Genomic DNA, 24711 nt, shown 5'->3' on the forward strand with positions numbered 1-24711 from the left:
AGACGCAAGTCGCGCAGGGCAAAGCAACGCAAAGCAGGCAACGTACCGTACGTTTTTCTTCTTCTGGAACTTTCTTTGCGTGAAATTCGACGGCCCAACAGCGCGCGCGCGCCATGAGCCCCACGACCGGATGTCAGCCAGGCTCTGCGCGCGCTCCATCCGTTGCTGGCTGCATTGACGGACGGATGGATGGATCCATCATCAACTAATAACTGCAAGTCGCGCAACCACAACGGGATCTTGTGTGGCGTGGCGCGACGCCCAGCTAGGTAGCGTCGCCGGGCGCCGTTGCGCAGAGGCAACACGCAACGGCACAGCAGCACAGCATGCCCGGCATGGTACGAGTCACATTTTTGTCGCATATACATAAAGCAGGAACAGGAACACGGAACGCGGAGCAACACAATCACGCGAGCAGGGGTCGCGGTCTCGGTGGCCCGACGTTGATAAGCGCGGGCAATGAGAGACCTACTAGGCACTGGGCAGCTACGAATACTCGGCTGCCCGTCATTGTGATCTTGCCCTTAATACTACTAAGGTACTTTGGGTAGTAGTACCCTACTAAGGTACAGGTACTAGCAAAGAGGAGGCGCTGATAGAGTGCCGCAGTGCACCAGCCCTAGCATCAGACGCTGCGTGGGCGTCTGTGGCGCCCAGCTCGTTGGCCCCCACTTCAATGCCCTGCGCCGCTGGTACCTACCTACCTATGACCCCATTGAAGCCCCCCATAAACCTCCCCGCCAATGCGCCCGCCGCCCGCCTGGGACGGACGCCAATTGGCGGCAGCGGGGCGGGCATCATCCCAGCGGCGTGGGCTGCTGGACCAGAAAGCGATGAGAGCCCCACTCGACTCTGTCCAAGATTTTCCTGGCGCACAACGACAGTTGGGAGGGAGGTGGCCTCTGCGCCGCCTGCTGGTGTTCGCGCTCTCCCAGGGGAAGCGGCTCGCAGGGACCGCATGAGGAGAGGCGAGGCGAAGCGAAGCGAGGCCGGGTCTGGTGTCATCTAGGTGCTTGAGCGCGCACGCGAAAGTCATTGACAACTTGGAAGGCAGTGCCAGAACTGGAAGTCATGCCGAACCTGGAAGAAGCTACTAATAACCCACGCAGAGTGCCGGGTAACGTACCTTGACCACTGCTAGTAAATGCCCTGGGCGACAGTGGAAGAGCCGGTTCTTGTTGGGCGGGCAGCATCCATCCATGCAGACAGGTTGCCCGAGGCGAGCGAGCAAGCACCCAAACCCCCAGCTGCATTCGCCTGCAGTGCTGATATTGCCCAGCTGTGCTTCAATGGTACGGTACCTACATACTCCGTACGTACCTACAAGTTCAGCCCCGGGGGGCGGCAACTGCATGCTCCATGTGCGGGCATCCACCTATCCACACACCCACGCCCACCCTCATCAGACACAGAAACGCACCGTCCACCACCACCACCCCCAACCACAACCACCAGGATTGGACCCCTGCCGCCCTGCTTCGGCTGCGCTGATGGACTGTGCGGCTGCTAAAAGGAACGGATGGGACCAACCTGGATAAGGTGGTGGTGCAGTGACGGGCCCTGTCACTGTGACTGAGGAGGACCAGCAAGTAATAAGGTAAGGTACCGTACTGTCCGTAGTACCTAGGGGGCAGCAGCAGCGCACCGCATTATCAGTTGTACACTCACCCGTCACCACCAGGCCATTCACTCCCCCTCCTTCACCCTTTTCCCTGCCGTCTCTCCTCCTCCCTGCTGCCGCTCCATCTGCCTCCATTTTTTGCCCATCACCCGCCCACTCGCCGCCCGTTTGTGGTGGCTTTCGAGCATCGTCACCAGCGCCGCCGGGTCCATCGCCCTTTTCCCTCCTCCCCGCTCGCTCGCTCTCCCGCACTCGCCCGTTCACTCCCTCTCCCTCTCCCTCTCCCTCGCCAGCGACCGAACTCCCCTTCCGACCACCGACAGAGACAAGACGAGTCCAGGCCCTCGACGACCGACTGGCAACCGGCAAATCGATCGAGCACCCCCTCCCTGCGATTGCCCCGCCCCAGGGCTGACGGCACCGCCCCGAGGCATTTGTCGCAGGACAGGCAGGACGCTTGGTATTCAGTCAGCTTTGTGTGTTTGTGGCGTAGCCAGGCTCTCTCCCGCCTACAGCTACGGTACAGCTGCACCGCGAAGATCAAAGGCGGATTTGCGAGTGTTGCGCGTCGACGCTCTTCTCATCGCCTGCGACCGAGACGCCGACAAACGACGCACACACAAGGCCTGCGTCGTCCGCCGCCCACAACGTTTCTTTGACGACGCCTCCGTGTCGACACTGCCGCCACCCGCTCCTCTGCAACTGCACTACGCTGGAGGCTGTCGCACAAGATGAAGGTTCGTTAGTTCTTTTGTTCGCATTCGGGTCGACTACAACCCCTATTGTCATCCCTCTCCCTTTCCTGCTCGACGCAGCACGGCGCTTCGGCATGTCTTTTTTGTCCAACCTGTCGACGTCTCCTAGTACGAAATGAATCGTGCGCGCACGAGCACGGATGCGCTTGCGCTTCCTGCCGCGGCCGCCCCGGGTCCTTCTTGCATCATCACGACCCCCCTCCCCGCACTGTTTCCCCAACGTACGACGTTTCGCCGGGCAACGTTCGAACCGCATGCCTGCATGGTCGTTTCATCCAAGCTAACCGCCATGGATTTGGTCAAGGCACTACGTCGTTCTATGAAGAGCGAGAAACACAAGCCCAACAGCGCCTCCATTGGCTCCAAGTCAGCGCTCGCCATCGTCCCGCCCAAAAAGGTTGGTCTTTACTGCCTCGGCGCAGCCCTCCCGAGCGCTATCGCTCGCATGGCGTCCTCGCTCATCTATCGACGATTCGTTGCCGACGAGTGGCAAAAAAACGAGCCGGTGCTGATCTCGTTGCATAGGTTATCCGGGCCAACGATGATTACCAACCCGATGAAGCCCTCGCTCAAAGCTTTGCCAAGGCTGGCGTTCAAATCCTCAGCTTCTCCAAAGGAGACTTCTTCCACGTCATCGGACGCGAGGACGACGCCAACTGGTATGAGGCCTGTAACCCGGCGCTGCCCGATGCCCGTGGCCTCGTCCCGGTAGGCTATTTCCAGGTGCTCGGCCGCACCGAGCGCGACAGCGCGCAGTCCGACAGCAAGAGCCAGGACCACGACTCGGGCTATGGCGAGGCTGCTGTCCACTCCACCGGCGTTAACCGAGCCTCCAAACCTACCAAATCAGGTGGCATCGTCAGCGCCAAGGTCAAATACTACTTTGAAGCCGCCAAAGGACGCCCCGATGAGTTGACAGCCAACGAAGACGAGGACCTCATCATCATTGCCCAATCAAACAAGGAATGGGTTGTCGCCAAGCCCATCCGCAGGCTGGGCGGACCAGGCTTGATCCCCATCGGCTTCATCGATATTTTTGATGACGACTCGTATCGCACGAACCCGCCGACCCCGGTGGCGGATCCCCTCGAAGCCCTCAGAAAGGCCAACGTCCCGACAGTCGAGGAGTGGAAGAGGATGGCAGCACAGTACAAGAACAGCAGCATCACCCTCGGAAAGTTTGATGGATCTAGAGGTCCGCAAAATCAGCCGCAGCCGCAGCAGCCACAGCACCAGCAACAGGCGGGGCTTGAACAGAACATGACGCGCATGAGCTTGCAGCAGCAACAACAACAGGTTAACCACAACGGGTCTCAGGTAGGCTTTCTCACTGCGGGTCGTAAATGCCGGCCGCAAACTAACGGCGCAAACAGGCCATGTACGCCAACGCCGGCGGGCAACAGCCGGTACAAGACAACTCGGAAGAATCCGCTGCCCACCTCTACGCCCCGGTGTGGGCTCGAATACCCCGATACTGCTATGCCGAGGAGAAGTACTGGTTCGTCATCGAGGCGGAACTGGAGGATGGACGCTCCTGGGAGCTGTCGCGCTACTATCAGGACTTTTATGATTTCCAAATCGCCCTGCTCGCCGAGTTCCCCGCCGAGGCTGGCAATACGGGCACGCAGAAGCGGTCTCTCCCGTACATGCCCGGCCCCGTCAGCTACGTTACCGATGCCATTACCGAAGGCCGCCTTTACAACCTCGATGCGTACGTCAAGAATTTGCTGAACCAACCTCCGCACATATCGCGCTGCAAGTTGGTCAAGTTCTTCTTCGCCCCCCGCGAAGGCGACTACGAGATCGACAACAACGCGAATGGCGAGGAGGAATACCGCCTGTCACAAGGCTCGCATCAGTCCTCCGACTCGCCGGCGAACGATGCCTCTAGACAAGGGTCACGCAATAACCTGAATGGCTACAATTACGGAGGTCTGTCTGCGACACCGCGGCAGGGCACCTCGCAGCAAGGTAGGACTCGAACCGCTGCGTATTGTTTCAGTGACCACCTACTAACGGTTTGCAGCCGATGGCACGCAGAAGCAAGCCGCACCGATGAAGATCAAAGTACGGTTCAAGGACGACGTGTTCGCAATGAGGGTGTCGACAGACATCCAGTTTCAGGAGCTGGCCGAAAGGATCCGAGACCGCGTCAAGGCCACTGCGGGTGAGCAGGTCCAGCTCTCTTTCCAAGACGAACCCTCGGGCAGGCGACAAAACCTGGCGAACAACGGCGACCTCGACTACGCGCTGCAGCGCAACGAGAAGCTGACGCTTTTTGTCGAGGTTTCCTGAAGAGGGAAACCACGGCTCGAGCGACCTCGCATACCCCCAAGGCGTCGGTGACAGGCTGCCACCGACCCTTCTTATCTTCATACCTCGCAGGTCTGGCGGTCGACCTTCGACCGCCAAAGCCATTTACTTTTTTTTTTTTTGCCCCCTTGTACATGTTTGATTTGGCGGGAACCTTACGGCCCCCCCTTCACCTAACTTACAGAGGATGGCCCGGGCCGAGGAATGGCGTTATGGAAGCTGGGTCACGTATGGATTTTCGCCCCGCAGTCACGAGGCATGTTGAGGCTTGATACCTTGTTACGAAGACGCGTGTGAAGTGGAGAGGGATTGGGCGGCGGCAGCACATTGCTTCAAGCATGAATGATGAATGGGGAAAGACGCCTGGCGGAGAGTGAGGCGACGTGAGACGGGCGGGTGGGCTGGAAGACGCGGTTCAGCACTGCGAAACTGATGCAAAAGATACATGTCTGAGCAAATAAGCAGATGGCTGGTGATGCGGCAGCGTGACCGTCCTGTCTTGTCTAACCCGTTCGTCTATATGATATCCAATGTACTTCATGACTGCGTCTCGTGGCTGATGCTTTCCAACCTAGGTGATCATGTATACTGTACAAGAAGAGACAATTAAATGCGCTGGGACGCCCAACATGCAAGTATCAAGATGCAATATGAGGCGGCCCCCCCCTCACTCGAGGCGCTCCATGAAGCCGCGCCGGACCTTTGTGTTGACGACGCCGCCGACGCCGAAGGCGGGAACGATGCGACAAACCCTGGCCGCGGCACTGACGAGCCAATTGGCTCGAACGGCGGCCCAGCGGTCGCGCCACGACGGGGGAGGAAGGTGGCCGGCGGTGCCGCCGGAGGGACGGTTATATAAGTCGAGGCCGAGGAGGTGCAACGGCGTGGAGACGAGCTGGACGGCCGCGGGGGCGAGGAATTGCGCGGCGGTCAAGCCGGAGACGTGGCGGCGCAGGTCGCTCGAGAGGCGGTGGTCGATGTGCGGGGCGAGCAGCGGGGGGAGGTTGAAGGAGGCGAAGATGGTGATGCAGTCGCGGAGGGTGAAGAGGGCGTAGCAAGGGAGCGGAACGGGTCGTGCGGCGGAAGCAGCAGCAGAGGAGGAGACGACGGCGCCGAAGAGGCGAACGAACTGGCGGTCCTTGTAGACGCATAGGCCGACGTTGGCGACGGACGAGGCGGCGAACTTGGCGGGGCCGGCGGACACGGCGGAGGCAGGGCGGCCGCGGGCGGCGGAGGTGAAGGTGTCGAGGGCGTTGGCGGTGAGGTAGGTTCCCGCGTAGAGTAGGAGGACGAGGGAGGTCGGACGGGAGAAGAGGACGGAGCGAGGGCGGGTGAGGAGGGCGGCGAAGGAGGCGCGGAGGGAGGCGGAGAGGGAAGGGGCGCGGCCCGAGGCGTTTTCCATGATGGAGCTATATATGAACCAGAAGAGACGGTCAGTCTAGGGGCTTGAGCAACAGAGAGGAGCTGTATGTCTAGTAGGCATGTATGACGAGGTATAGAGAGGCTACTGACCGGTCGATGATGGAGATGACGGGGGCGATGAGGGCGCCGGCGGTGAGGGCGCTGGCCAGGTCGGCGGCGAGACGGGCGGGCAGGTTTTTGGTGTTCCAATGCTTCTGCTGCAGCTGCTGTTTCGACGAGGGTGACGATGGTGGCCCGGGCGACGACGAGGCCGCGCTTCTGCTGCTCGCCATTACAGGGACCGTAGGCGGCTGCGCCGGAGCGGCGCCCCCAAGACCATCTTCATGGGTCGACGTCTTCATTTCATGGGAGGGTTGCGGATCTGATAATGCCGCGCGCGCGCGCGCGGACAGAGAGTGATTTAAAAGTTAGAAGCGAGTGGGGGTGAGCTTCTGCCGCACACGCAGCGGCAGGGCCTGGCGGGCGGGTTGAGGTTTAAAACGAGCCCCTCTGGCGAGTACAGTACACACGTACGACGTATTTTGTACGAGGAGGGGCAGCGGTCTGGTCCGGCGGCGGAGAAGCGCGGCTAGAGCAGGCAGAGACGCTGGAGCTGCGGCGGACAGGACGACGACGACGATGATGATGACGATGATGAGGATGACGCTTTGGGCGATCCGCAGGAGAACGGCTGATGACGGCGCATTGCTTGCTGAGTATTTATTTCTTCGTCGCACACTGCGGGCGCGAGCGCGCAGGCAGGCAGGGTTAAGGCAGGGCCGGGGTTGAGTTTTAGAGAGGTTGCAACGGGGGCTGCAGCGCTTGTGTTGCAACGGCTGTAACAACGAAAAGCAGACGAATTGACCGCGTGACGAAGGACGCGTCTGCGGTGTAATGTGAATGCTGCTGTTGTTGCGAATGGGTAGGCGACGGTGTCGTGATGTAGTACTAGTTACTAACGTTGGGTATCTGGACCGCGCGCCCCAGGATGATGATGATGATGATGATGGCTCCTCCGTCAGACGGGCAAGGTAGTACGAAGTAGAGATGGCCGGAAGGTCGGCCGGACGCCCCGAGATCGGAGATGAAGATTGGGCGGCGGGCGGGTGGGCGGGAGCGAGGGCGGCTACGCCTAGCCTAGGTGAGACAGACAGACAGACAGACAGACAGGCAGGCAGGAACGGGGGGCGGCTTCTAGTGGAGACGGGCGGACAGGACGGCGGCAGTCGTAGGTGTGTCGTGTCGCCCTGCTTTCCCGCCAGCAGGTATACTGTACTTCGTACTTCGTACTGTTGCTTACTCGCATCTCGACCATACCGTACTTCCCCCTTACCGCCAGGACCTCAAGTGGGATGTTCTGGAAAGGGGAGGGGGACAGTGAGAAGCCAGGCACTGGCAATTGATAAATGTACGATTATGTACCTCATCAGACTGGTGTGCTGGTGGCTTGTCATTAGGGTACGTGCTGAGTGAGGGACTGATTCCATAGATCGTGCTAAGACCAACAGGCTACATGTGGCATGTCTTTGACGCTGACGAGTCCTTAATTACGTACATAGTAGTTATAGAATAGCCGCCACCGGTTTCAATTTCGCGTCGGATGGCATGCCGTTGGGGTTCTAGTATCATTGAATAATACACTGAGACCTTTTTGCTCCAAGCACGTGTGACTATAAACGGAGAGCAGAGCACAATCGCGACGTGCATCGACGGTGCTTGGACTCGTTTCAATGTGCGGCCATTCCGGGTTGTCGCGGCGGCGCAGCTTTGCTAATGAGCGCTACTACTACCTGCTATGCTCAGAGCACGGGCTGCCTGTCGGTCTGACCAACGATTAAGTTATTAACTACCGCAGCGCCCCGGCGATATGCCTGTACTGCATCTTCGCCCAGGCACAGCCGGCAACCCCTGACTCCAGTCCCTGAGTTAGCAGCGAGGGGGCGACAGTTGAGAATGTCAAAGCCGTGAGCGAGTAATCACACCGAGGCAAAAGGTATTTGCTCTGATTGTAATACACCTACGTCACTAAAGCATGGGCTGTGGCGATGCAAGTCTGTGCAGTTTTGCGACCTCAAAAGCATATATAATGGCGTGTTGTAACCTAGTAGGGTTGTTCTGAGTCTTTTCGTCTGCAACTTTGTACGAAGTATTTGTTTGTTCATATACCCTGAAGTCGCTCGTCTCTTTGTTTTGCGCGTCAATTGAGTCGGTAGCAGCAACAATGAAGTACGGTTCCATCGTCGCGGTGCTCTCCCTGTGCAGCTTTGCAGCCGCTGATGAGGCTCGCCACCCAGGGGTAAGTCGACAGCGGCGCCACAGCCCACAGGGGGCATGAGAGATGATGTAGTAACGAAGGGGACGCTGACAATGACATACAGTACTGCGATCTCAGTACAGCCACGTGCTGGCACCCGCAAACTCCGTTGACTGCCGAGGAGGTGGCTCGCTACGCTGACCGCGCGTGCCACAGCCTCCATCCCGTAGGTGCACCAGACGACGTTGCCTCCAATCACCATCACCACCACCACCACTGATGCCGTTGCGAGTGCTAACACGTGGTCTTCAGTGCCCCTGTGGTGGCGGCGGCTGCTACAAAAAATCGGCAGACTGGGAAAACCAGGAACCAATTATCGTTTGCACTGACGACGCGAACCCGATGGGCTGACATTGGTTGAGAAGACATTTGATGGAAGCGGGAATGTGAAGGGGTCCTGTCCTATCATCCAAGAGCAACATGAATTGAGAGGGTTTGACGTGGCGTCTTTTCTTCTTCATTTTTTTCTTTGAGTTGGTGCTCGGACCGCTGCTTTGTATTACATGGCACTCATTAGGCGCTAAGTTGGCAATGCTAGTAGAGGAGTGTTATACGAATACCTACGAAGTATGTAGCGATATATCTGCCTGGCGCAGAAATTGCATTGGATCTTTATTTTGCGATATTCAATAGTTACTTGAGGAACCGAACTTGGTAACTACCTACCTAATGCGGGGTTCATGGCGGCCGCGACGGGTCACCTACCCGATCTGGAGGGCGCCCTAGTTGATGCCTTAACCACCAAGGCCGATGCCTCGTCAGCTCTTGCGTGGGCATTCTGCTCCGTCGTAAATTAAACACACGGGCCATTTTCGAGGCTCTGCCGCTTCATAAGATCTATGGTCGTCACCTAAGGTATTCCGACCTTTACACAAAAGGAAATAATCTGGCCCTCTCATTCAGCTACTTTACAACCTGCACCAGAGTGCACCCCCGGTTACCAGCATCATCATGGTCCAGGTACAAAAGCTGACAGCAGAGACCCTCCTCGGCGCTCCTCGGCGCGGTGTCGCGGTCCCGAATCACGACGGCGCCCTCGCCCTCTTCACCCTCTCCACGCACAGCTTCGACGACGGCAAGACGCGCAAGGAGGTGCGCGTCGCCGACCTCACCACCGACGGCGCACCCTCGCGCCAGCTCAGCGACGACGACAAGGTCCACGATGCCGTCTGGATCCCCGGCACCAACAACGTCATCTATCTCAAGTCGGAGGACAAGGGCGTGACCAAGGCCTTCGTCGCCAGCGGAGAGCATGTCGGCGCTGAGCACTACCTGGTCGCCGAGTTCGACGCCCCCGTCGCCAACATCAAGCTACAGCGGCTCGATGATGGTGGTGTCGTCTTCATGGTGACGGGCCTTGTTGGCACTCAGGGGGAATTGTACAATGATGAGGTCGTCGAAAAACGGTCTACCGCACGCGTCTTTGACACTGCCCAGATTCGCGTTGTAAGCCGCATCCTGTGATGGGTCACTCCTCCAGACGAGATTCGGCACTGACATATGTTCATCCAGTGGAACGCGCTGTACAAGGAGCAGCGCTACTCGCTCTGGTACAACAAGCTTCAGCTCGAGGACGGTCGTTGGTCTCTCGCCGGCCCGCTGCTCAACCTGCTGACTGACGAGCCTAACCTCGAGGCCCCAGCCGGCATGTATGACGTTGCAGAGCCGCTGAGCAATTTTGACATCTCGCATAGAGGCGTCGCTTTCTTCGCTCGCGACGTGACCCGTCGACGCCCCGACGAGGGCATCGTCACGCTGCCTTTTTTCGTGTCGATCGACTCGTTCACCCTACCACCCACATCCAAGCCCAAGCCCATTGTCCTACCCTCCGACGTGCGCCCCTGCATCGGCGGCAACATGCGCTTCTCGCCCGACGACGCGAGCAACGTCATGTTTCTCTACTCGCAGCCCGGCGACCTGTACGCGAACCGTCTGTATCTGGCCTCGACGGGTTCGCTTGCCGCGTTTGATGTCTTTGCTCTCGTCACGCGCACCTTGGGCCCCAGCGGCGAGCACGGCAGCGGCGGCGATGGCAACGTTGAGGAACATGACCCCCCGGGTGCATTCGAGTTTGCGGGTAGCTCGGATACCCTCATCCTGGAAAGCCAAAAGTGCGGCCGCACCGTGCTTTCGACCCTGAAGCTGCAGGACGGAGAACGCCCTCACTTCGTCTTCCGCGAAGGCTCCGTTTCTGGATACTACCCATTGCGCGAGGGCTGCTGGGAGAAGCTCTTGGTGTCGAGCAGCAGCTTCGTGGACAGCAGCACGTGGCAGTTGGTTGACATTTCTGCATCATTCGGCCCCCATGGATCGAGCGACGACGTCAGGGCAGAGAGCGGCGGCAGCGACGTGCGCGTCATATCGTCTGCGACCAAGCACGGCGCCAAGTTTGGCATTTCGCGCGACATGGTTTCCGAATTTTGGTACGAGGGCGCGCAGGGCGTGTGCCTGCACTCGTTTATGCTACGACCAACCGACTTTGACGAGACGAAAAAGTACCCCTGGGTTTTGATGCCACACGGGGGCCCGGTGTCTTCATGGTCGGACGCCTGGAGCACCAGGGTTAGTCTTCCGCGGCTTGAACATACCAGACGCGAGTCGACCTTGAAAGAGTGTGACTGACCATACTTGGTTTCGTAGTGGAACATGGCGGCTTGGGCAGAACAGGGCTACGTCATTGTGTGTCCCAACATCACCGGCAGCACCGGCTATGGACTCGAGCTGGCCAGGGGTGAGTATGTTGCCTGCTGCTTGGGGAAGCAAATGTGCTGACGAGCCAGGAATCAATGGCCAATGGGGAGGCAGGGCGTTTGAGGATCTGGTGAATCTCATCGCCTACCTCGAGAAGCTGTCCTATCTGGACCAGAATAAGGCGGTCCTCGCCGGCGCCAGCTATGGCGGATACATGGTCAGTTGGTTCTTTGGACAAGAGATTATCAACAAGGCAAGTCCCACCTCCCCATCAGCCTTCACTCTCCGTGCAGTAACTGACGCCGAGTTTCAAGTTTTGCTGTGCCGTATGGCACGATGGCATGCATAAACTGCCCTCCTTCTTCCTCCAAAACGACGTCATATTCGACGACGGCTCCTTCCACGGGCCCCTGTACTACTGGCAGGACCCGGCGGCCTTTGAGCGCTTCAACCCGGGGCGGGCAGAGCTCCTGCGCAACTGGGGACGCGCGCCACCGACCATCATTATCCACAGCGATAAGGACTACCGGTGCCCCCTGACGGAGGGGCTGGCGGCCATGAACACGCTGCATGCGCACGGGGTGCCGACGCGCTTCCTTACGTTCTCGGACGAGCGCCACTGGGTGCTAAACCCGGAGAACAGCAGAGTTTGGCACAATGAGGTGTGGGGATGGGTTCGCAGATGCGTGGACGGTGAGATAAAGCGTGGAGATGCCTCATGGTGAGATGATCTGGCCTAGTAAGGGGTGGCTTCTTTAGTGTTTGTGCTATTCTTGCGCAACTAGGCACATTCCTGGCCCTTCTATTGAAGTGGTATGACGCGCGCTCCTTGTATCAGTTCTACAATGCAGTCACTGTGGCATCTTACGTATGGAAGTTCAACTTAGATTAGTCTTGACACGTACGTGTGCAGTCTCAAACGCATGTACGACATTGGACCATCTGTACATTGGAGGCTAACAATCATCCAATTTGGTTTTGACGAGAGTATCACTACCTACAGATAGTACGGAACTTGCGTTGACACATCAAGGCTTGCCAAGCCCGGCCCACTGGTCAGGTCCTAGAGGCGCGAGGACGGAAAATGCGCACCACATGTAAATAGTGCCGCTCTTCAGAGTAAGAAATGTCGGAATGAATGTGTCGCGATGTTTGCCTCAGGATGAGATTCAAGTCCAAGCGAAGAAGGAAGCACCCGAGCTATACATGATCGAGTCCCACCAGCTTTGAAGATGCCATGTGATGCCCGTGTTGGTCACCGAAGACGTGCTCAGCCTCAGTCGCAAGTTTCGGGTGTGGTCGTAGTCCAGGGTGTTCAGAGCCATGATTATCTTGGGCGGCTTCGAGAAGGCTGTAGGGAAATTGAAGACGCCGGAGTTCTCCGCCTGAGGCTGGTTCCAGGGCCGCACATCTTGGGTGTTGAAGGTGCCACTGGTGACGCCAGGTTGGTTGGCGGGATACGCGAGCCAAGTAACGCCAGCGCTGTACAGGATAGAATCGGCCCAGGAGTCGGCGTGGATGGTGAAGCCTGTGTTGTCGATGTCGCTGGGATACACCTTGATACGCCAGTTCTTGCTCTTATCCATGTCCAGTGCCTGGAGCCAGGTGATGACCTTGGGCGGAGAAGAGAATGGCGTGGCGAAGTTGATGCGCTTGGACTGGGTGAGCTGTGGCTTGTTCCACGGGCGCGTTTCCTGCGTGTTGTAGACGCCGGTTTGCATGTAGCTGAAGGTGGAACTCTTCTCCAGGTAGGTCATGGAGGCGGAGTACAAAATGGTGTCCGCCCAGCTCTGGAGAGAAGCCTTGAACTTCTCCGTGGTTGCGTCGCTGGTCAGAGCTCTGATCCGAATATTGGCAGCGCAACCGATGTCGAGGGACGTAAGGCCGACAGGTAGCTCTGGGACAGTATCGTACTTCTTCTGGTAGTAGATCACTTTGTCGTTGTCCAGCTGCGGCTTGTCCCATGGGCGGACTTCCATGGTGTTGAACTGTCCTGCGTCGAAGTCACCCTTCGGGTAGCAGAACTTGGCATAGGCCTTGTCCAGGTTTGAGAGACTTGTGTTGTACTTGGTCCCCTTGCCGTTCGTGGTCCAGCTGGCAGGGAAGTAATACAGCATGACGCTGTCGGGGTCAAAGTCGGTAGCTTGGGTGTCCTGCAGCGTGTACAGGGTGAACATGTTTTGGTCCACCTTGGCCTTGTCCCAGTTGTTTGGCGGCCTGCCGAGGTCCTTGTAGACCTGGTCTTTGTTCCAAGGGATGTTGGCGTACGGGCTCTCGTGCTCGTGCACTGCACCCAGGGCGTGGCCGAACTCGTGAAGGATGACGGAGCGCAGCTCGTCTTCAGAGCGGTTGTCGTTGATCCATCCCAGGTTCATCGACGGGCGGTTCTGCGAGCTGAACCACGAACAGTCCGTTCCCAGGTACGACCAAGACCCCAAGCCAGGGTTGAACGCAATGAGAATGTCTACTTCCCCAGAATCGACAAATGTGAATCGTATGTTGGCCCATTGAGTCCATTCCGGTGCATACTTCTTGACTTGTTCCTGATATGTTGTCAGTAACCCTGCATGTCGGTGTCATGGTGGCCCGCGAGACGAAACCTTCTGCCATGTCGATCCTCCCTGGAAGTTAATCTTCAACTCGCGACCGGGTGCCCAGAACTTGCGTGTCATCATAGCAAGCCCCAGAGGGCCACCAGGGGCAGTCGGGGCGGGCGGCAAGGTGAGAGATCCATTTCGCGGATTTTCTCCGATGGCCAACGAGACACTCTCCTTGGGAGGAATACTGTCATCATCGTTGACCCCCAGGATCTTGGTGAAGCAGATTGGTCCGTATGACTCCATCGTGGAGAGGGTGAGTTTCAAACAAGTTGCTGTGAATATATTTGTCCAAGTGTGTATGCTCGGGCTAGCTGACTGACTTGATGTTCAAATCGTTGATATTGATCTGCTTGACGACGATGGCCAGCCTTTATACATACAGGGAAAGCCTGAGAGGCAGCACTGGGCTCCAAATTATCATTTCGGCTTGGTGTTCATTCATCTTCTGTGTGGCATCCCGAGACGCAAATCCTGATGATCTAGACCATGTTTTGGCGCTGATGGCTGGCTGAACTTTTTACTCAATCTGACCGGTGTGTGAGTGCCAAGTCGCATGCTCTGCAGACGGCGTTTCACAAAAGCGTTGAAGCAAACTGCAACCGAGGACGGCACGGCTCAGCCTTAGGAAATTATTGGCGATGATGCGAGCCTCGACTGAGGTCCACGCATGGCGGGCTGCATGTGGCCCACGACGGATTACGCGGAAGCTGAGGTTTGTGGCGTTCGCTATCGACGTAATGCTGTGCAATGTGCACCTCACAGGTCTCAGATAGCCCTGGAACTTGCTTGGCCTCAATCGCCCGCTTCGGAGGCACCGAGTCGCAGGGATCGATCATGGGCATGCGGGTGACCTGTCGGCACTTCATAGGGCTGGTCGTGCTCATCAGTGGCTATAAGCGGGGTAAATAAGCGGGCGGGCCAAGCCGTACGTTACTGTACAAGGGCGACGACTAGTTCGACAGTCTGGGACCTTGCAGGGAACGCTTTGGTCTCAGGCGCAGCTCATACTTGCTTGGCACTTGGCACGCTGTGGGATCGTCCGTGGGATGGCAGTTGAAGACAAACGCAGATCTGTGACCTCACGTACACGAATACAGGCATGTGCACCCGTACACCGCAGGTTCTTGACATGGCCCGTTGAGATCTTCATTGTCATTGGTGTAACGCGAGTACGGGAAGTTGTCACAAAGTGCATTCTGGAGGAGGCGGAGTCGTCATGGACCACCGCGCTTCAGCCCATGTACTGACACGCCAAGGACTGCTCCATACTATGTCCACAACATCATGTTGAATGACTTCCCCGGCTTTCCCGTGCATCGGACTGCCCATCACTTTCAAAGCTCAGCGTGTGTTGCATAGCCTTTTCCCAAGTTAGCGATGTACATTGAAGTGCATAGGCTGAGATGGACCACGGCATGAATGCGTCGTGACGTATTACTTACCTAGCAGCTTTGGCCCGACTGGTACGCGGGGCCGCACCACCCGGCAGGGCAGGTAGGCGTGATCCAGCACTGTCCATTCGAGCACCACGACCCAGCAGCGCAACCCCGTTTCTGGAGAACTGCATCCTCCGCAGGGGCAGGGGCAGGGGCGGCAAAGGCCGCAGCAACAAGGGCGAGGATAACCGTGGTGGTCTTCATTTTGATGGGTTTTGCGGTGGTTGTTGCTTTGTGCGGAGAGAGACGAACAGACGATGAGAGTTCTGGATGATCTTGAAGAGTCCTATTGAGCACGGTCGAAAGAGGCGACGGTCCGAACCTCTTTTATACATTTTCAGGATTGTTGACCTCCAGTCTCCAGTCTTCGTGCCGTCGCCGTGTCATGGAAGGCAGTCACGATAGAGGGTCAAAGCACTCAGGCTAAATCATGGAAACTATCGCCAGGTCAACTATTCTGCAGCTTTACGGCACATTCGTAGGTTGTCGGTTTTCGGAGGCGCTCCCCGGCTCTGTAGGGGTGGGCGAGCTTCCCCGTTCGCTACGGTTGTCATTGATCTTGATTGAACCAACCATCACGGTCACAGGCTCCTGGACAATCATTGCCACATCTGCCACATCATTTGCCACCTGAATCTCTGAAATAAGTTGAATGCAGAAGAGCCGTCTATTGCATTCGAAGACTTGCTGAATGCACTTACACGCGCAGCCCTTCGGAAGTCGATGATACCCACACCAGTCGCAGTCTGCGCTGCCTCCCCGCAATCGTCGGCCCGCCCCCGCGCAATGGCTGCCGTCCGATCCATATGGAATCATTTCCGAGCCCTGAAACCCTGCAAGTCAATACGCGTTCGTGCCTAAAACATCGCGGCGGGCCGCCATCCCGCTGGCCTCCCCAACCGGCAGGTATATTCCAAGAGGTGCTCGGGAGAATGTGGCTATCTGTGATTTGATCGCAATAAATGAAATGCATGTCTTGTCGTGATTAGCCGCGTTGGAGGCAGATACAACCCAAAGCTCTTCGAGTGAGGCACAGCATATACCCTTTAGTTTAACCGGACTTCTCATGGTAGGACAATGAAGCTGCCATCCAGAAAACCATGGTAGCCCGTGAAGTAACACAGTGTAGTGTCCCATAACGATTGGTCGGCTGATTCAACAATGCTACACGTGGTCTACCACATACGGTCCGTCGTACCGCTGATGCGACCCCTTTGATGTTGCGACCCGTTGTAGGGGGGAGTGAGAGCTGTCACTCCTACCATAATGTCTTTAGCCAGGACTAGTCATATCGTTATTGAAAGCACAGCCGCCCAAGAAAGCGGGAAGAGAGACTCAGTTGTGTGGCAGGCCCGGCATTTTCGCCGGCACGGGTGCGAAGCCGAAAGCGAAGCGCGACTAAGAGGGCGAGTAAACATTCATCCATTGGGTCGGAGTTGGACAGTACAATGTCGCATTGGCAGTCTATTTTTAGGACTGCTCATGTTGTCAGGCGTGGCGACAAGAACAGACATCCATATCTCATCGCAGGTGGAATAAGGCCCTTTGCTCTTCCACTGATAGGAGACGAGGGCGTCATGGGCACTGGAAACTTAGTGATTGGAGATAACGGAGTGCTTACTCTCAGAAATAGGAAGAAGCGCTTAGGTAGGGCAGAATATGCAAAAGCGCATCCTCATGGCATGCCTTGATGAACATAAAGTCATGTAAGCCACAGGCTAAACAGCACCTGCGGCTTCTGAACGGAGACACGCCACTGACTTTGACCACACTCCCTGCACGGAACTGAAGTAAGGTAGCCTATAAAAGACGTTCTATCACCTATTCTGAGCTGCCAAGAGGCTGGGCTGAGAGCTGTTCATGGTATACCTGACCGTTGTCACAATGCAGGCCTTGTAACCTATTCGCGCAAAGTCAAAGCAACTGGAAAGTTACACAAAATATGACCGGTATTGTGAGTTGCTCTCCACTCCAGAAATGTTTCCAATGTATCAATGTGGGCCTAACGTAGGCCTTGTAGCAACGACGACGCCCACTGTCGTTACTGGCATACCCAACATCCCAGGAGAAACAATCCGTACAGGACGATTGAGTCGCACGTCGCTAGGAAGAAACGAAGTCCCGAAAGGCCTCTGTTTGGGACATAACAACAATAACCTTTGACACTATTCTGTGCAGCTCATAGGAGCAAGAGGCGAGTGTGGCCGCAGAAGGACGAGCACCAGATCTGGGTTTCGCGGACTGCCTGTCATACTCACAAGAAGACAGCTTTGATCTTTGCAGGTGTCTGAAAAAATTCTTCTTTATCAGCGATGATGTTGCTAATTGGAGACGGGCGTGTTCCTTCTCGGAGTAGCGGATGCCTCCCCATTAAGTTGGAAGCAACGAGTCGCCTTGCTAGGATATGGACATGAGAGCCTTGATGACAAGCGGTCAGCTAGATGTCAGAGAGCAAATTCCAATTTCGGCAGTTGCTGTTCGCCAATGGGATGCTATGTCACTGATTCAACATCAGTCGTTTCGCTAGCGCTGAGTGGCGACGGCACTGTCGGCAGCATGTCTCTACGTTAGCAGGCCTGTGATATTGGCAACTATAAGTATTCTACGTCGACAGTCGTGCTTTTGACAAGTCTTTAGATCAGAACATTGAGCGATCCCGAGTAAAGAGATCTTGTGCGCATTATGGCTGACACGAACACTTCCTACGAGTTCCGGCTCTTCATCAACAATGAGTTCGTCGATGCAACATCAGGTCGAACCATCAGCGTCCGCAATCCATCCAATGGCAATGTGGTAGGAAACGTCCAAGTTGCGGGGTCGGCCGACGTCGACGCGGCTGTTGAGGCGGCGGAAGCTGCGTTCAAGGGACCCTGGTCGAAATTCACAGGTCCTCAGCGAAGGGACTGCCTCATCAAGTTCGCTGAGCTCATTGAAATGCGTATCCCGGAATTCGCAAAGGCGGAAACTTTGTCTATGGGTGCAACCATCATGCTCACGCAACATGTCTTCGGGCCCTGGACCGTTGCCACCCTCAAATCGTCGGCGAGTTTCGCCGACAAGATCGAAGGCCAAAGTTTCACGGACCAAGACGACGGCACGTACAAGGTGAGTATCCTACTGCGCCTTGCCTGCGATCAAGTTTCTAATGTTTCACTAGATTGTCGAATGGGGACCAGCAGGTGTTTGCGCCGCCGTGAGCACTTGGAACGCCGGTCTCGTATACTTTGCGTTTTACGTGGGAGCAGCGATTGCTTCCGGCAACACTTTGGTATACAAAGCCTCCGAGAAGTCGCCATTTGATGCTCTCATTATCGCGGACCTCATTTCCGAGGCAGGCTTCCCACCAGGCGTGATCAATATCATCTCAGGCGACGGGGAAACCGGCGCCCAACTAGCAGCACACATGAAGATTCGTGTCCTCGGATTTACTGGATCAGCTCCAACCGGCAAGAAAGTCGCGGAGCTCGCCGCGAAGAGCAACATGAAGAAGACCATCCTTGAGCTAGGCGGGAAAGCTCCTGGCGTCGTGTTCGACGATTGCAACCTCGATAACGTGGTGCAAGTCTGTGCCAGCCACTTCCTTGCAATCAACGGCCAAGCGTGTACCGCAAGCACCAGGCTGCTAGTCCAATCGTCGATTGCAGCGACTTTCACGCAAAGGATGAAGGAGGCCTTTGAGAAAGTGGAAGCTGATCTCCCTCGAGACCCGATTGACCCTACATCAGGCATCGGTGCGCTCGCGGACGAGAAGCAGCTTGAGCATGTGCTTGCCGGTATCGAGGCTGGTAAAAAGGACGCCACGGTGCTCACCGGCGGCTCTAGAAAAGGGACCTCGGGGTGCTATGTGCAGCCGACAATCTTCGTTGATGTCAAAGAAGGCTCCCAGCTCTGGAGGGAGGAGGTCTACGGCCCGGTGGTATTGATCAAGACGTTCGAGACGGAGGAGGAGGCGATCGAATTGGCAAACGACACCGAGTACGGCCTTGCGGCGCAAATCTTCACTCGCGACATTGCAAGAGCCATTCGCATCGCACGCAAGATGGAAGCAGGCGTGGTGACTATCAACGCAGGCGGGATCGGGGATCTTCAATCGGCATTCGGAGGAACGAAAGGCAGTGGCCACGGGCGCACGGGAGGCTGGTACGGAGTTCGAGAATTCATGGAGCCGAAAACGATCAAGATTAACATGAAATACGACGGCTGAGCGGCTGAGGCAACCAGGCAGGGCAGCGTGTCTTGTTAGTATTTAGTTAATTAACTAGTGATTGCTGCACGTTGATCACGCGGGTCACTCTCTAATAAGCTGACAGAGCCGCAGCTGGTGGGCAAGCCGGGCCTTATGCTCGGTGCAGTCGTGCGGTGGCTAAAATAGCTTCCGTTGATATAGCATTGAATGAAGGACGAAAGGCAAATGCTGTGCATGAATGCCGTCGGACCCTTCATTCTTCCCGGAACACAATTGGGGGTTTCGAAAGGCGAAAGGCAAATAAACAAATAAATGCTGTGCATGCATGACTGCCGTCGGAACCTTCAGTCTTTCTGACAAGGGACAAGTTACAAGTTTGGGTTTGTTTTTGACGGCAGCGCCAAGAGATCCCTGGGAAAGATGCCCATTTCCCGCACAAGTGCTGATGCTGACTGCTTTCCCCCTCGACTCAGCTGCATGTCTGCCACCGATTCCATCCATCGCCAAACTCTTAGGTACATGTACGTTGCGTCACGTCAGGTCGGAGCACAAGACTAGCCGCAGGGAGTGGAAAGTGTTGAATGAGAAGGATTTGCGCTCAGCTTCGGAGCGGCAGGCGGCTCTGTGCTGTGACGGCACGACATACATATACTACGGGATCATGTACCCCCTGGCTGTGATACATCTAGGGTCTGTGGGGAGTCGAGTCGTCCCCAGAGCAGGAGACGGTGGAGCCGTCTGTGACGCATTCAATGCCTACGAAGTCGCTGCCTCGCCAAGCTCCCTTGTCAGCCCATTGAGTGTTGATTAAGTTGCTCGCCCGTCAACCCTTGTGCGCATGCTGTCGAACTCGGGCAAGTAAGGGGCTCTTCTGAAGTTTGCAGTATGTACAAAGTAAAGCTGCACGTGGCCTCCTGCTACGTGCAGTCTTCGCGGCACAATAGGTATTCGAAAAGGCATTCCGTACTCGGTGCGTTTTCCGCTGGACCCGTCGTAGGGCTGCACTAACTATCGCGTGCGCCACAAAGATTCCTGGTCTAGGAGACGTGGTGGGCACGAAGCTGGTGGGTACAGGGCGATCATGTTCATCTTACCCATCAACCGGCCTTTGGGGCAGCCTCATTCCGCCCGGTTGTCCTTGAGTGCTCACACCACGCATCCCCTGAGATCATGGTCTTGCATGATTGCATGAATAGGAGGCCGTTACCATGGTATAAGTCGAGGTATAAGTCGAGGGTGGAATAGATGGAGACTGTGGGTTGGCTTGGCCGGGCGTCTCGTGGGGATGCAAAAGTAACAGAGGTGCGGTTGGGAGCCGACGTCAGCTGTGGGCGCCGTCGGCCACTGGACAAGCCAATGTTGCCCCTTTGTTCTTGAATCCAAATCGCTTCTGTCCCGCCCATGCCGCCCTGACGCCCAGCCCCCCCATGCCCCCATGCTGACGGACCCCATCAAGGAGAATTTGACAGGCCGAGAACCCCGTCTCTGGCAGCCAACCAACCAACCAGCCAGCCAACCAACGCAGGGGCTACGCCACCCAACCTGGAAGTGTCCGAGGTGGCGCAGGGATTTATGTATTTCTGTACCGTTGGAGTAGTCGTATGACCCAAAAAGGGGCTAGACTAGGCTGATGATTGGTTCGACTCGGGGGGTCACATACTCGCGTGCCGCCGGCCCCAGTTCGGCCACTGTCCACATGGGTACCTCCCCCCCCCCGGTATGCGGGTGTTGAAAACAATAACACAGAACACACCTTGATACGACTTCTACACCACCTGGGCTTGCACAGGCGGTGCTTTTTGTTTTTGGCACCTACTTGCCCGATGTTGGCCATCATGGTGGTGCCGTGATCCGAGCTGCCTCGTGTCCGTCTTGTCTCTCCCACCGCAGGCATTCTACTGCTACGTACGGAGTACTGTACTTGGTACTTGGTACCTCGAGGGGCGAGGGACTCGCAGCAGGGAAAATTCAATTCGCATCGAATATCGGACGCATCGGGAATCTTGATGTGGCTGCTCTTTGGGCCGATTCAAACGTCGTACCGTCGCAACGTAGTAGGAAGTAGGTCCTCGTACGCGATGGACACGCAGCCCCCTCCCCGTGAGAAGAAAAGAAAGGAAAGAATGAAAGAATGAAAGAAAGAGCCAAACCCCGGCGCCACTGTCAGGGGATCGGTTCAGGGGAGGCAGACTGGTGCGTTTGTTGGAATCCATCCTTGCATTTGGCCAGTGCACAGGAGTAAGCTTGACGAGCGCGCCCGTCACACCCAACAGTGGCAATTTCGTGCCCGGTGCCACCACTTCACTTCACTGGATGTCCTCGTGTCTCCTTGCCGCACTGGGGCTAGTCAGGTTCTCGGTTGTCACCAACTTGGGGAGGGTCTCGCTCAGACTGCGGGTTGCGCCGTGCCGCCCCTCAGCCCCAAGCGAGAGCCGCCCGCCGCCTCAACTTCTCGTAAACGGTCAAACAAAGTCTTCCCACCCGCGTCGGATTCGCAAAGGCAACCGCGTCAAACTTGGGTCAGATGGTCTGTTGACGGCTTGCAAAATCGACATGGCCGTCGACCTGATGCTTCGGGGCGCGCGCGTGCTCTTCGCGGCCCTCCGACTTCTCGCTCTTGCCGTTGTCACTCGTTTGAATCGCAGATTTCTCCATGGCATCGTCACTCGCTTCGCTTGCCGCTCCTTCGTCTTTTCTGTCGCAGCTGTCTCGACCCTCAGCGCCAAAGCAGTGCACATCTACGCCCACCACACAGCACTAAACGCAACCGACCTGCTCTTCTGGGGCTTTTCCTTCTTCACCCAAGACACGACATTCCTGCTCCTTGTGCGACTCCTGCTCGACGAAAAACTCGCTGCGAATCGACGCTGGCTCCGCGTGCTTGGCGTGACTCTGGCGACTATTCTCGCTACTGTTACCTACAGCCTGGCATCGGCGAACATCTCATTCTTCGCCGTAGCGGGCTCCGAGGTTCACTGGCGCAACATTGGCTTCGTTGGCGACAAATCCTCGCGCAAGGTGCTGCTCTCCGGGCTGGCATCGTCGATCCTCGTCGGCGTCGCCTTGATTGCCCTGAGCTGGATTGTGCAGGACTACTTGTTTGCCGCTGCCAGCCTTGCCCAGACCCTTGTCGCGTGGCCTTTTACTCGTCTTCTCTCCCTCATTCGACGTTTCCTACCGACCGGCCCGAAATATACCTACCTCCAACATCGTGATGATGACGACGATCAGGATCTTGAGTTGAAGGGCGAGCTTGACCACGAGGGCGATGCTCTGCCATCCAGCTCGAGGTGGCCAAAGATCGCTCTTGGCGCTGTAATCATTGTGCAAGTGCTTTCGTCCATCATCCGGCCCGGGGAAAGCTCTTTGGTGTTCTTGTCATGGACCATGATATTGCTTCCGTGGGTCGATTACGCCCACTCCTCACCAAGTCTCGCCGGCCTGCTCCCATTCTACGGAAACGGCATTAATCGCCATTGGGATGACCGCACGGCGCTTACGAAACCGCCACCGTTTTCTTGGCTTCCCAAGGAGGGGCCAGTTGCCGGCTTCGAGGACTGGTATTCTCCGAACAGTGAACACTACAGCGCAGCGAAGGATCCGCTCAAGATCTCGAATCTCGAAGACTCTCTGCTACCACAGCTCCGTGGACAGCTAGCGGGCATCAACATCCGCCATGTGCTACTGTTGAAGCTCGAAAGCACCAGAAAGGACGTTTTTCCAATCAAGAAGAACGGCTTCATCTGGAACAAGTTCGCCAACACCTTCCCGGACAAGAAATTGTCTAAGAAGGCTGAGGAGAGACTCGCAACGCTGACGAAGACTGCCAACTTCCTAACCGGGGATTACAATGATGGCTTTGAGCACAAGGAGAAAAAGCGGCGCGGTGGCATCAGCTTCAACAATGCCTATACGACAGCGACTTATACTCTAAAGAGTATGACTGGGACACTTTGTGGCATCACCCCTCTTGTTGCCGACTTCAATGTCGAGTATCAGAACCACATCTACCAGCCTTGCCTGCCTCAAATCCTTGATGTGTTCAATACGCTTGAGGGAGCCAACTCCACGAGTGACTTCACCTCCTTGAAATGGAGATCCAGCATGATTCAGTCCATCACCGATACCTACGATAAACAGCACGAGCAGATGCCCTTCCTTGGCTACAAACCAGAGAACTTTGTCTACAAGGAGTATCTACAGAGCAAAGATGCGAAGTTCGGCGCCGTGAAACTGCCCGAGATCAATTATTACGGCATGGCCGAAATCGCCGTTGAGGACTACATGCGAGACGCGTTTGTAATGGCGCGAGAGAAGAACGAACGGGTTTTCCTATCACATTTCACGAGCACAACACATCATCCATTCGCAATCCCCGAAGAAGAGGAGTACGTCGAGCTTTCGAACGATGGTCTCGGAGATCTATCACACTACGTCAACTCCGTTGGGTACGTCGACCGCTGGCTGAATCGCATCATGGGCATCCTCGACGAACAGCATGTCGCAAACGAGACGCTGGTTATTCTGGTGGGAGACCATGGAATCTCCGTAGCGGAGAATAACGGCGTGACGCCCTACTTTAACCCGAATATTGGCAACTTCCACGTGCCGTTAGTCATCTCCCACCCTGACTTGCCGCATATCGACATCGATGATGCAGTCGAGTCATTGCAGATTCTTCCAACTATCTTGGATGTGCTTCTCGAGACGGGGTCGTTGTCGCATGCGCAAACCAAGGCTGCCGAGGATCTGATCCGCAACTACGAGGGCCAGTCTCTTATCCGACCCCTGCGAAAGGTTTCCGACGAGCAGTCAGGAAGCCATGGGTACTGGCAGTTCACAGTCATGAACCCAGGTCGTGCCATGCTCGCCGTGCGCGATGCCCGCGACTCGAATCGGCGATTGGTGGTGCCGGTGGTTGAGAATGTGGAGTGGCGGTATACGGACCTCGGCCCAGACCCGCACGAGGAGAACCCGACAGTTGCATTCGACTTCTTCTCATGCTTGCAAAAGATCAAGGAGAAGCATGGTATCGAGTCGGCGAAGTGGGCGGAAGAGGCTGCTTTCATGGCGCGCTGGTGGGTGGAGGAGAACAGGAAACGATATAGATACGACTCGGCATATATCCAGAACAACTAATAGATCTCTGGTTTAGCGTTGTATTATATACATTCATTTATGTCGTTAATCCAATTAAAAAAAATGCGCTCGTGTAAAATATTATTACTCCTGGACTATTCGATTCACTCTTGCCTCTTTCACCCTACTCTGCTTATCCAAGAGATATGACCATGCACGTTGGCGCTCACCCACTGCATGACACAACCATCGAAGTGGTTGCCCACATAGGACCTTGCTCAACACAACGAGTCTCTGTACATCGCCCAAGGATCG

The 24711-nt window shown here is 56.3% G+C and overlaps 7 protein-coding genes across 8 annotated transcripts; 5 read left to right on the plus strand and 2 right to left on the minus strand.

Moving 5' to 3' along the window:
* The first annotated feature begins 1669 nt into the window (after positions 1–1669).
* BEM1 (bud emergence protein 1) lies at positions 1670–5352 on the plus strand. Its single transcript, XM_047980864.1, has 5 exons — positions 1670–2358; positions 2681–2773; positions 2902–3693; positions 3750–4347; positions 4403–5352. Exons 1-5 carry the CDS (start codon positions 2353–2355, stop codon positions 4669–4671), a joined length of 1758 nt encoding a protein of 585 aa, XP_047836822.1. The 5' UTR covers positions 1670–2352; the 3' UTR covers positions 4672–5352.
* Positions 5045–7121, minus strand: JDV02_000094 (uncharacterized protein). The gene is made up of 2 exons (XM_047980865.1): positions 6202–7121; positions 5045–6098 (listed from the first exon to the last, which is right to left on the minus strand). Exons 1-2 carry the CDS (start codon positions 6450–6452, stop codon positions 5357–5359), a joined length of 993 nt encoding a protein of 330 aa, XP_047836823.1. The 5' UTR covers positions 6453–7121; the 3' UTR covers positions 5045–5356.
* A 1114-nt stretch (positions 7122–8235) lies between these two features.
* Positions 8236–8975, plus strand: JDV02_000095 (uncharacterized protein). Of its 2 annotated transcripts, XM_047980866.1 has the most exons (3): positions 8236–8386; positions 8469–8570; positions 8657–8975. In XM_047980866.1, exons 1-3 carry the CDS (start codon positions 8312–8314, stop codon positions 8753–8755), a joined length of 276 nt encoding a protein of 91 aa, XP_047836824.1. In that variant the 5' UTR covers positions 8236–8311; the 3' UTR covers positions 8756–8975. The 2 variants fall into 2 exon arrangements, with proteins under 2 accessions (XP_047836824.1, XP_047836825.1); XM_047980867.1 differs by having other exon boundaries at positions 8469–8975.
* Positions 8976–9158: 183 nt separating this feature from the next.
* On the plus strand, positions 9159–12051 carry JDV02_000096 (uncharacterized protein). The gene is made up of 5 exons (XM_047980868.1): positions 9159–9850; positions 9935–10966; positions 11045–11135; positions 11185–11348; positions 11410–12051. Exons 1-5 carry the CDS (start codon positions 9356–9358, stop codon positions 11818–11820), a joined length of 2193 nt encoding a protein of 730 aa, XP_047836826.1. The 5' UTR covers positions 9159–9355; the 3' UTR covers positions 11821–12051.
* Positions 12052–12264: 213 nt separating this feature from the next.
* On the minus strand, positions 12265–13938 carry JDV02_000097 (uncharacterized protein; the record flags this gene model as incomplete). The annotated part of the gene is made up of 2 exons (XM_047980869.1): positions 12265–13638; positions 13696–13938. 2 exons carry the CDS (start codon positions 13936–13938, stop codon positions 12265–12267), a joined length of 1617 nt encoding a protein of 538 aa, XP_047836827.1.
* A 3875-nt stretch (positions 13939–17813) lies between these two features.
* Positions 17814–19335, plus strand: JDV02_000098 (Aldehyde dehydrogenase (NAD(+)); the record flags this gene model as incomplete). Its single annotated transcript, XM_047980870.1, has 2 exons — positions 17814–18236; positions 18289–19335. 2 exons carry the CDS (start codon positions 17814–17816, stop codon positions 19333–19335), a joined length of 1470 nt encoding a protein of 489 aa, XP_047836828.1.
* Positions 19336–21644: 2309 nt separating this feature from the next.
* JDV02_000099 (uncharacterized protein) lies at positions 21645–24533 on the plus strand. Its single transcript, XM_047980871.1, has one exon. The coding sequence runs from the start codon at positions 21871–21873 to the stop codon at positions 24454–24456; it is 2586 nt and encodes an 861-aa protein (XP_047836829.1). The 5' UTR covers positions 21645–21870; the 3' UTR covers positions 24457–24533.
* The last annotated feature ends 178 nt before the right edge of the window (positions 24534–24711 follow it).

This window comes from Purpureocillium takamizusanense, chromosome 1 (assembly GCF_022605165.1).
Source record: "Purpureocillium takamizusanense chromosome 1, complete sequence".
NCBI lineage: Eukaryota > Fungi > Ascomycota > Sordariomycetes > Hypocreales > Ophiocordycipitaceae > Purpureocillium > Purpureocillium takamizusanense.

Excerpts from the sequence above, each read along its gene's own strand:
- JDV02_000095 (XM_047980866.1), top strand. The coding sequence starts at position 8,312 with ATGAAGTACGGTTCCATCGTCGCGGTGCTCTCCCTGTGCAGCTTTGCA. Across the intron at positions 8,387-8,468 it reads ATGAGGCTCGCCACCCAGGG|TACTGCGATCTCAGTACAGC; the intron begins GTAAGTCGACAG and ends AATGACATACAG. Across the intron at positions 8,571-8,656 it reads CGTGCCACAGCCTCCATCCC|TGCCCCTGTGGTGGCGGCGG; the intron begins GTAGGTGCACCA and ends CGTGGTCTTCAG.
- JDV02_000096 (XM_047980868.1), top strand. The coding sequence starts at position 9,356 with ATGGTCCAGGTACAAAAGCTGACAGCAGAGACCCTCCTCGGCGCTCCT. Across the intron at positions 10,967-11,044 it reads CGGACGCCTGGAGCACCAGG|TGGAACATGGCGGCTTGGGC; the intron begins GTTAGTCTTCCG and ends TTGGTTTCGTAG. Across the intron at positions 11,136-11,184 it reads TGGACTCGAGCTGGCCAGGG|GAATCAATGGCCAATGGGGA; the intron begins GTGAGTATGTTG and ends CTGACGAGCCAG.
- BEM1 (XM_047980864.1), top strand. Across the intron at positions 3,694-3,749 it reads TTAACCACAACGGGTCTCAG|GCCATGTACGCCAACGCCGG; the intron begins GTAGGCTTTCTC and ends CGGCGCAAACAG. Across the intron at positions 4,348-4,402 it reads GCAGGGCACCTCGCAGCAAG|CCGATGGCACGCAGAAGCAA; the intron begins GTAGGACTCGAA and ends AACGGTTTGCAG.
- JDV02_000099 (XM_047980871.1), top strand. The coding sequence starts at position 21,871 with ATGGCCGTCGACCTGATGCTTCGGGGCGCGCGCGTGCTCTTCGCGGCC.
- JDV02_000094 (XM_047980865.1), bottom strand. The coding sequence starts at position 6,452 with ATGAAGACGTCGACCCATGAAGATGGTCTTGGGGGCGCCGCTCCGGCG. Across the intron at positions 6,099-6,201 it reads GTCATCTCCATCATCGACCG|CTCCATCATGGAAAACGCCT; the intron begins GTCAGTAGCCTC and ends GTTCATATATAG.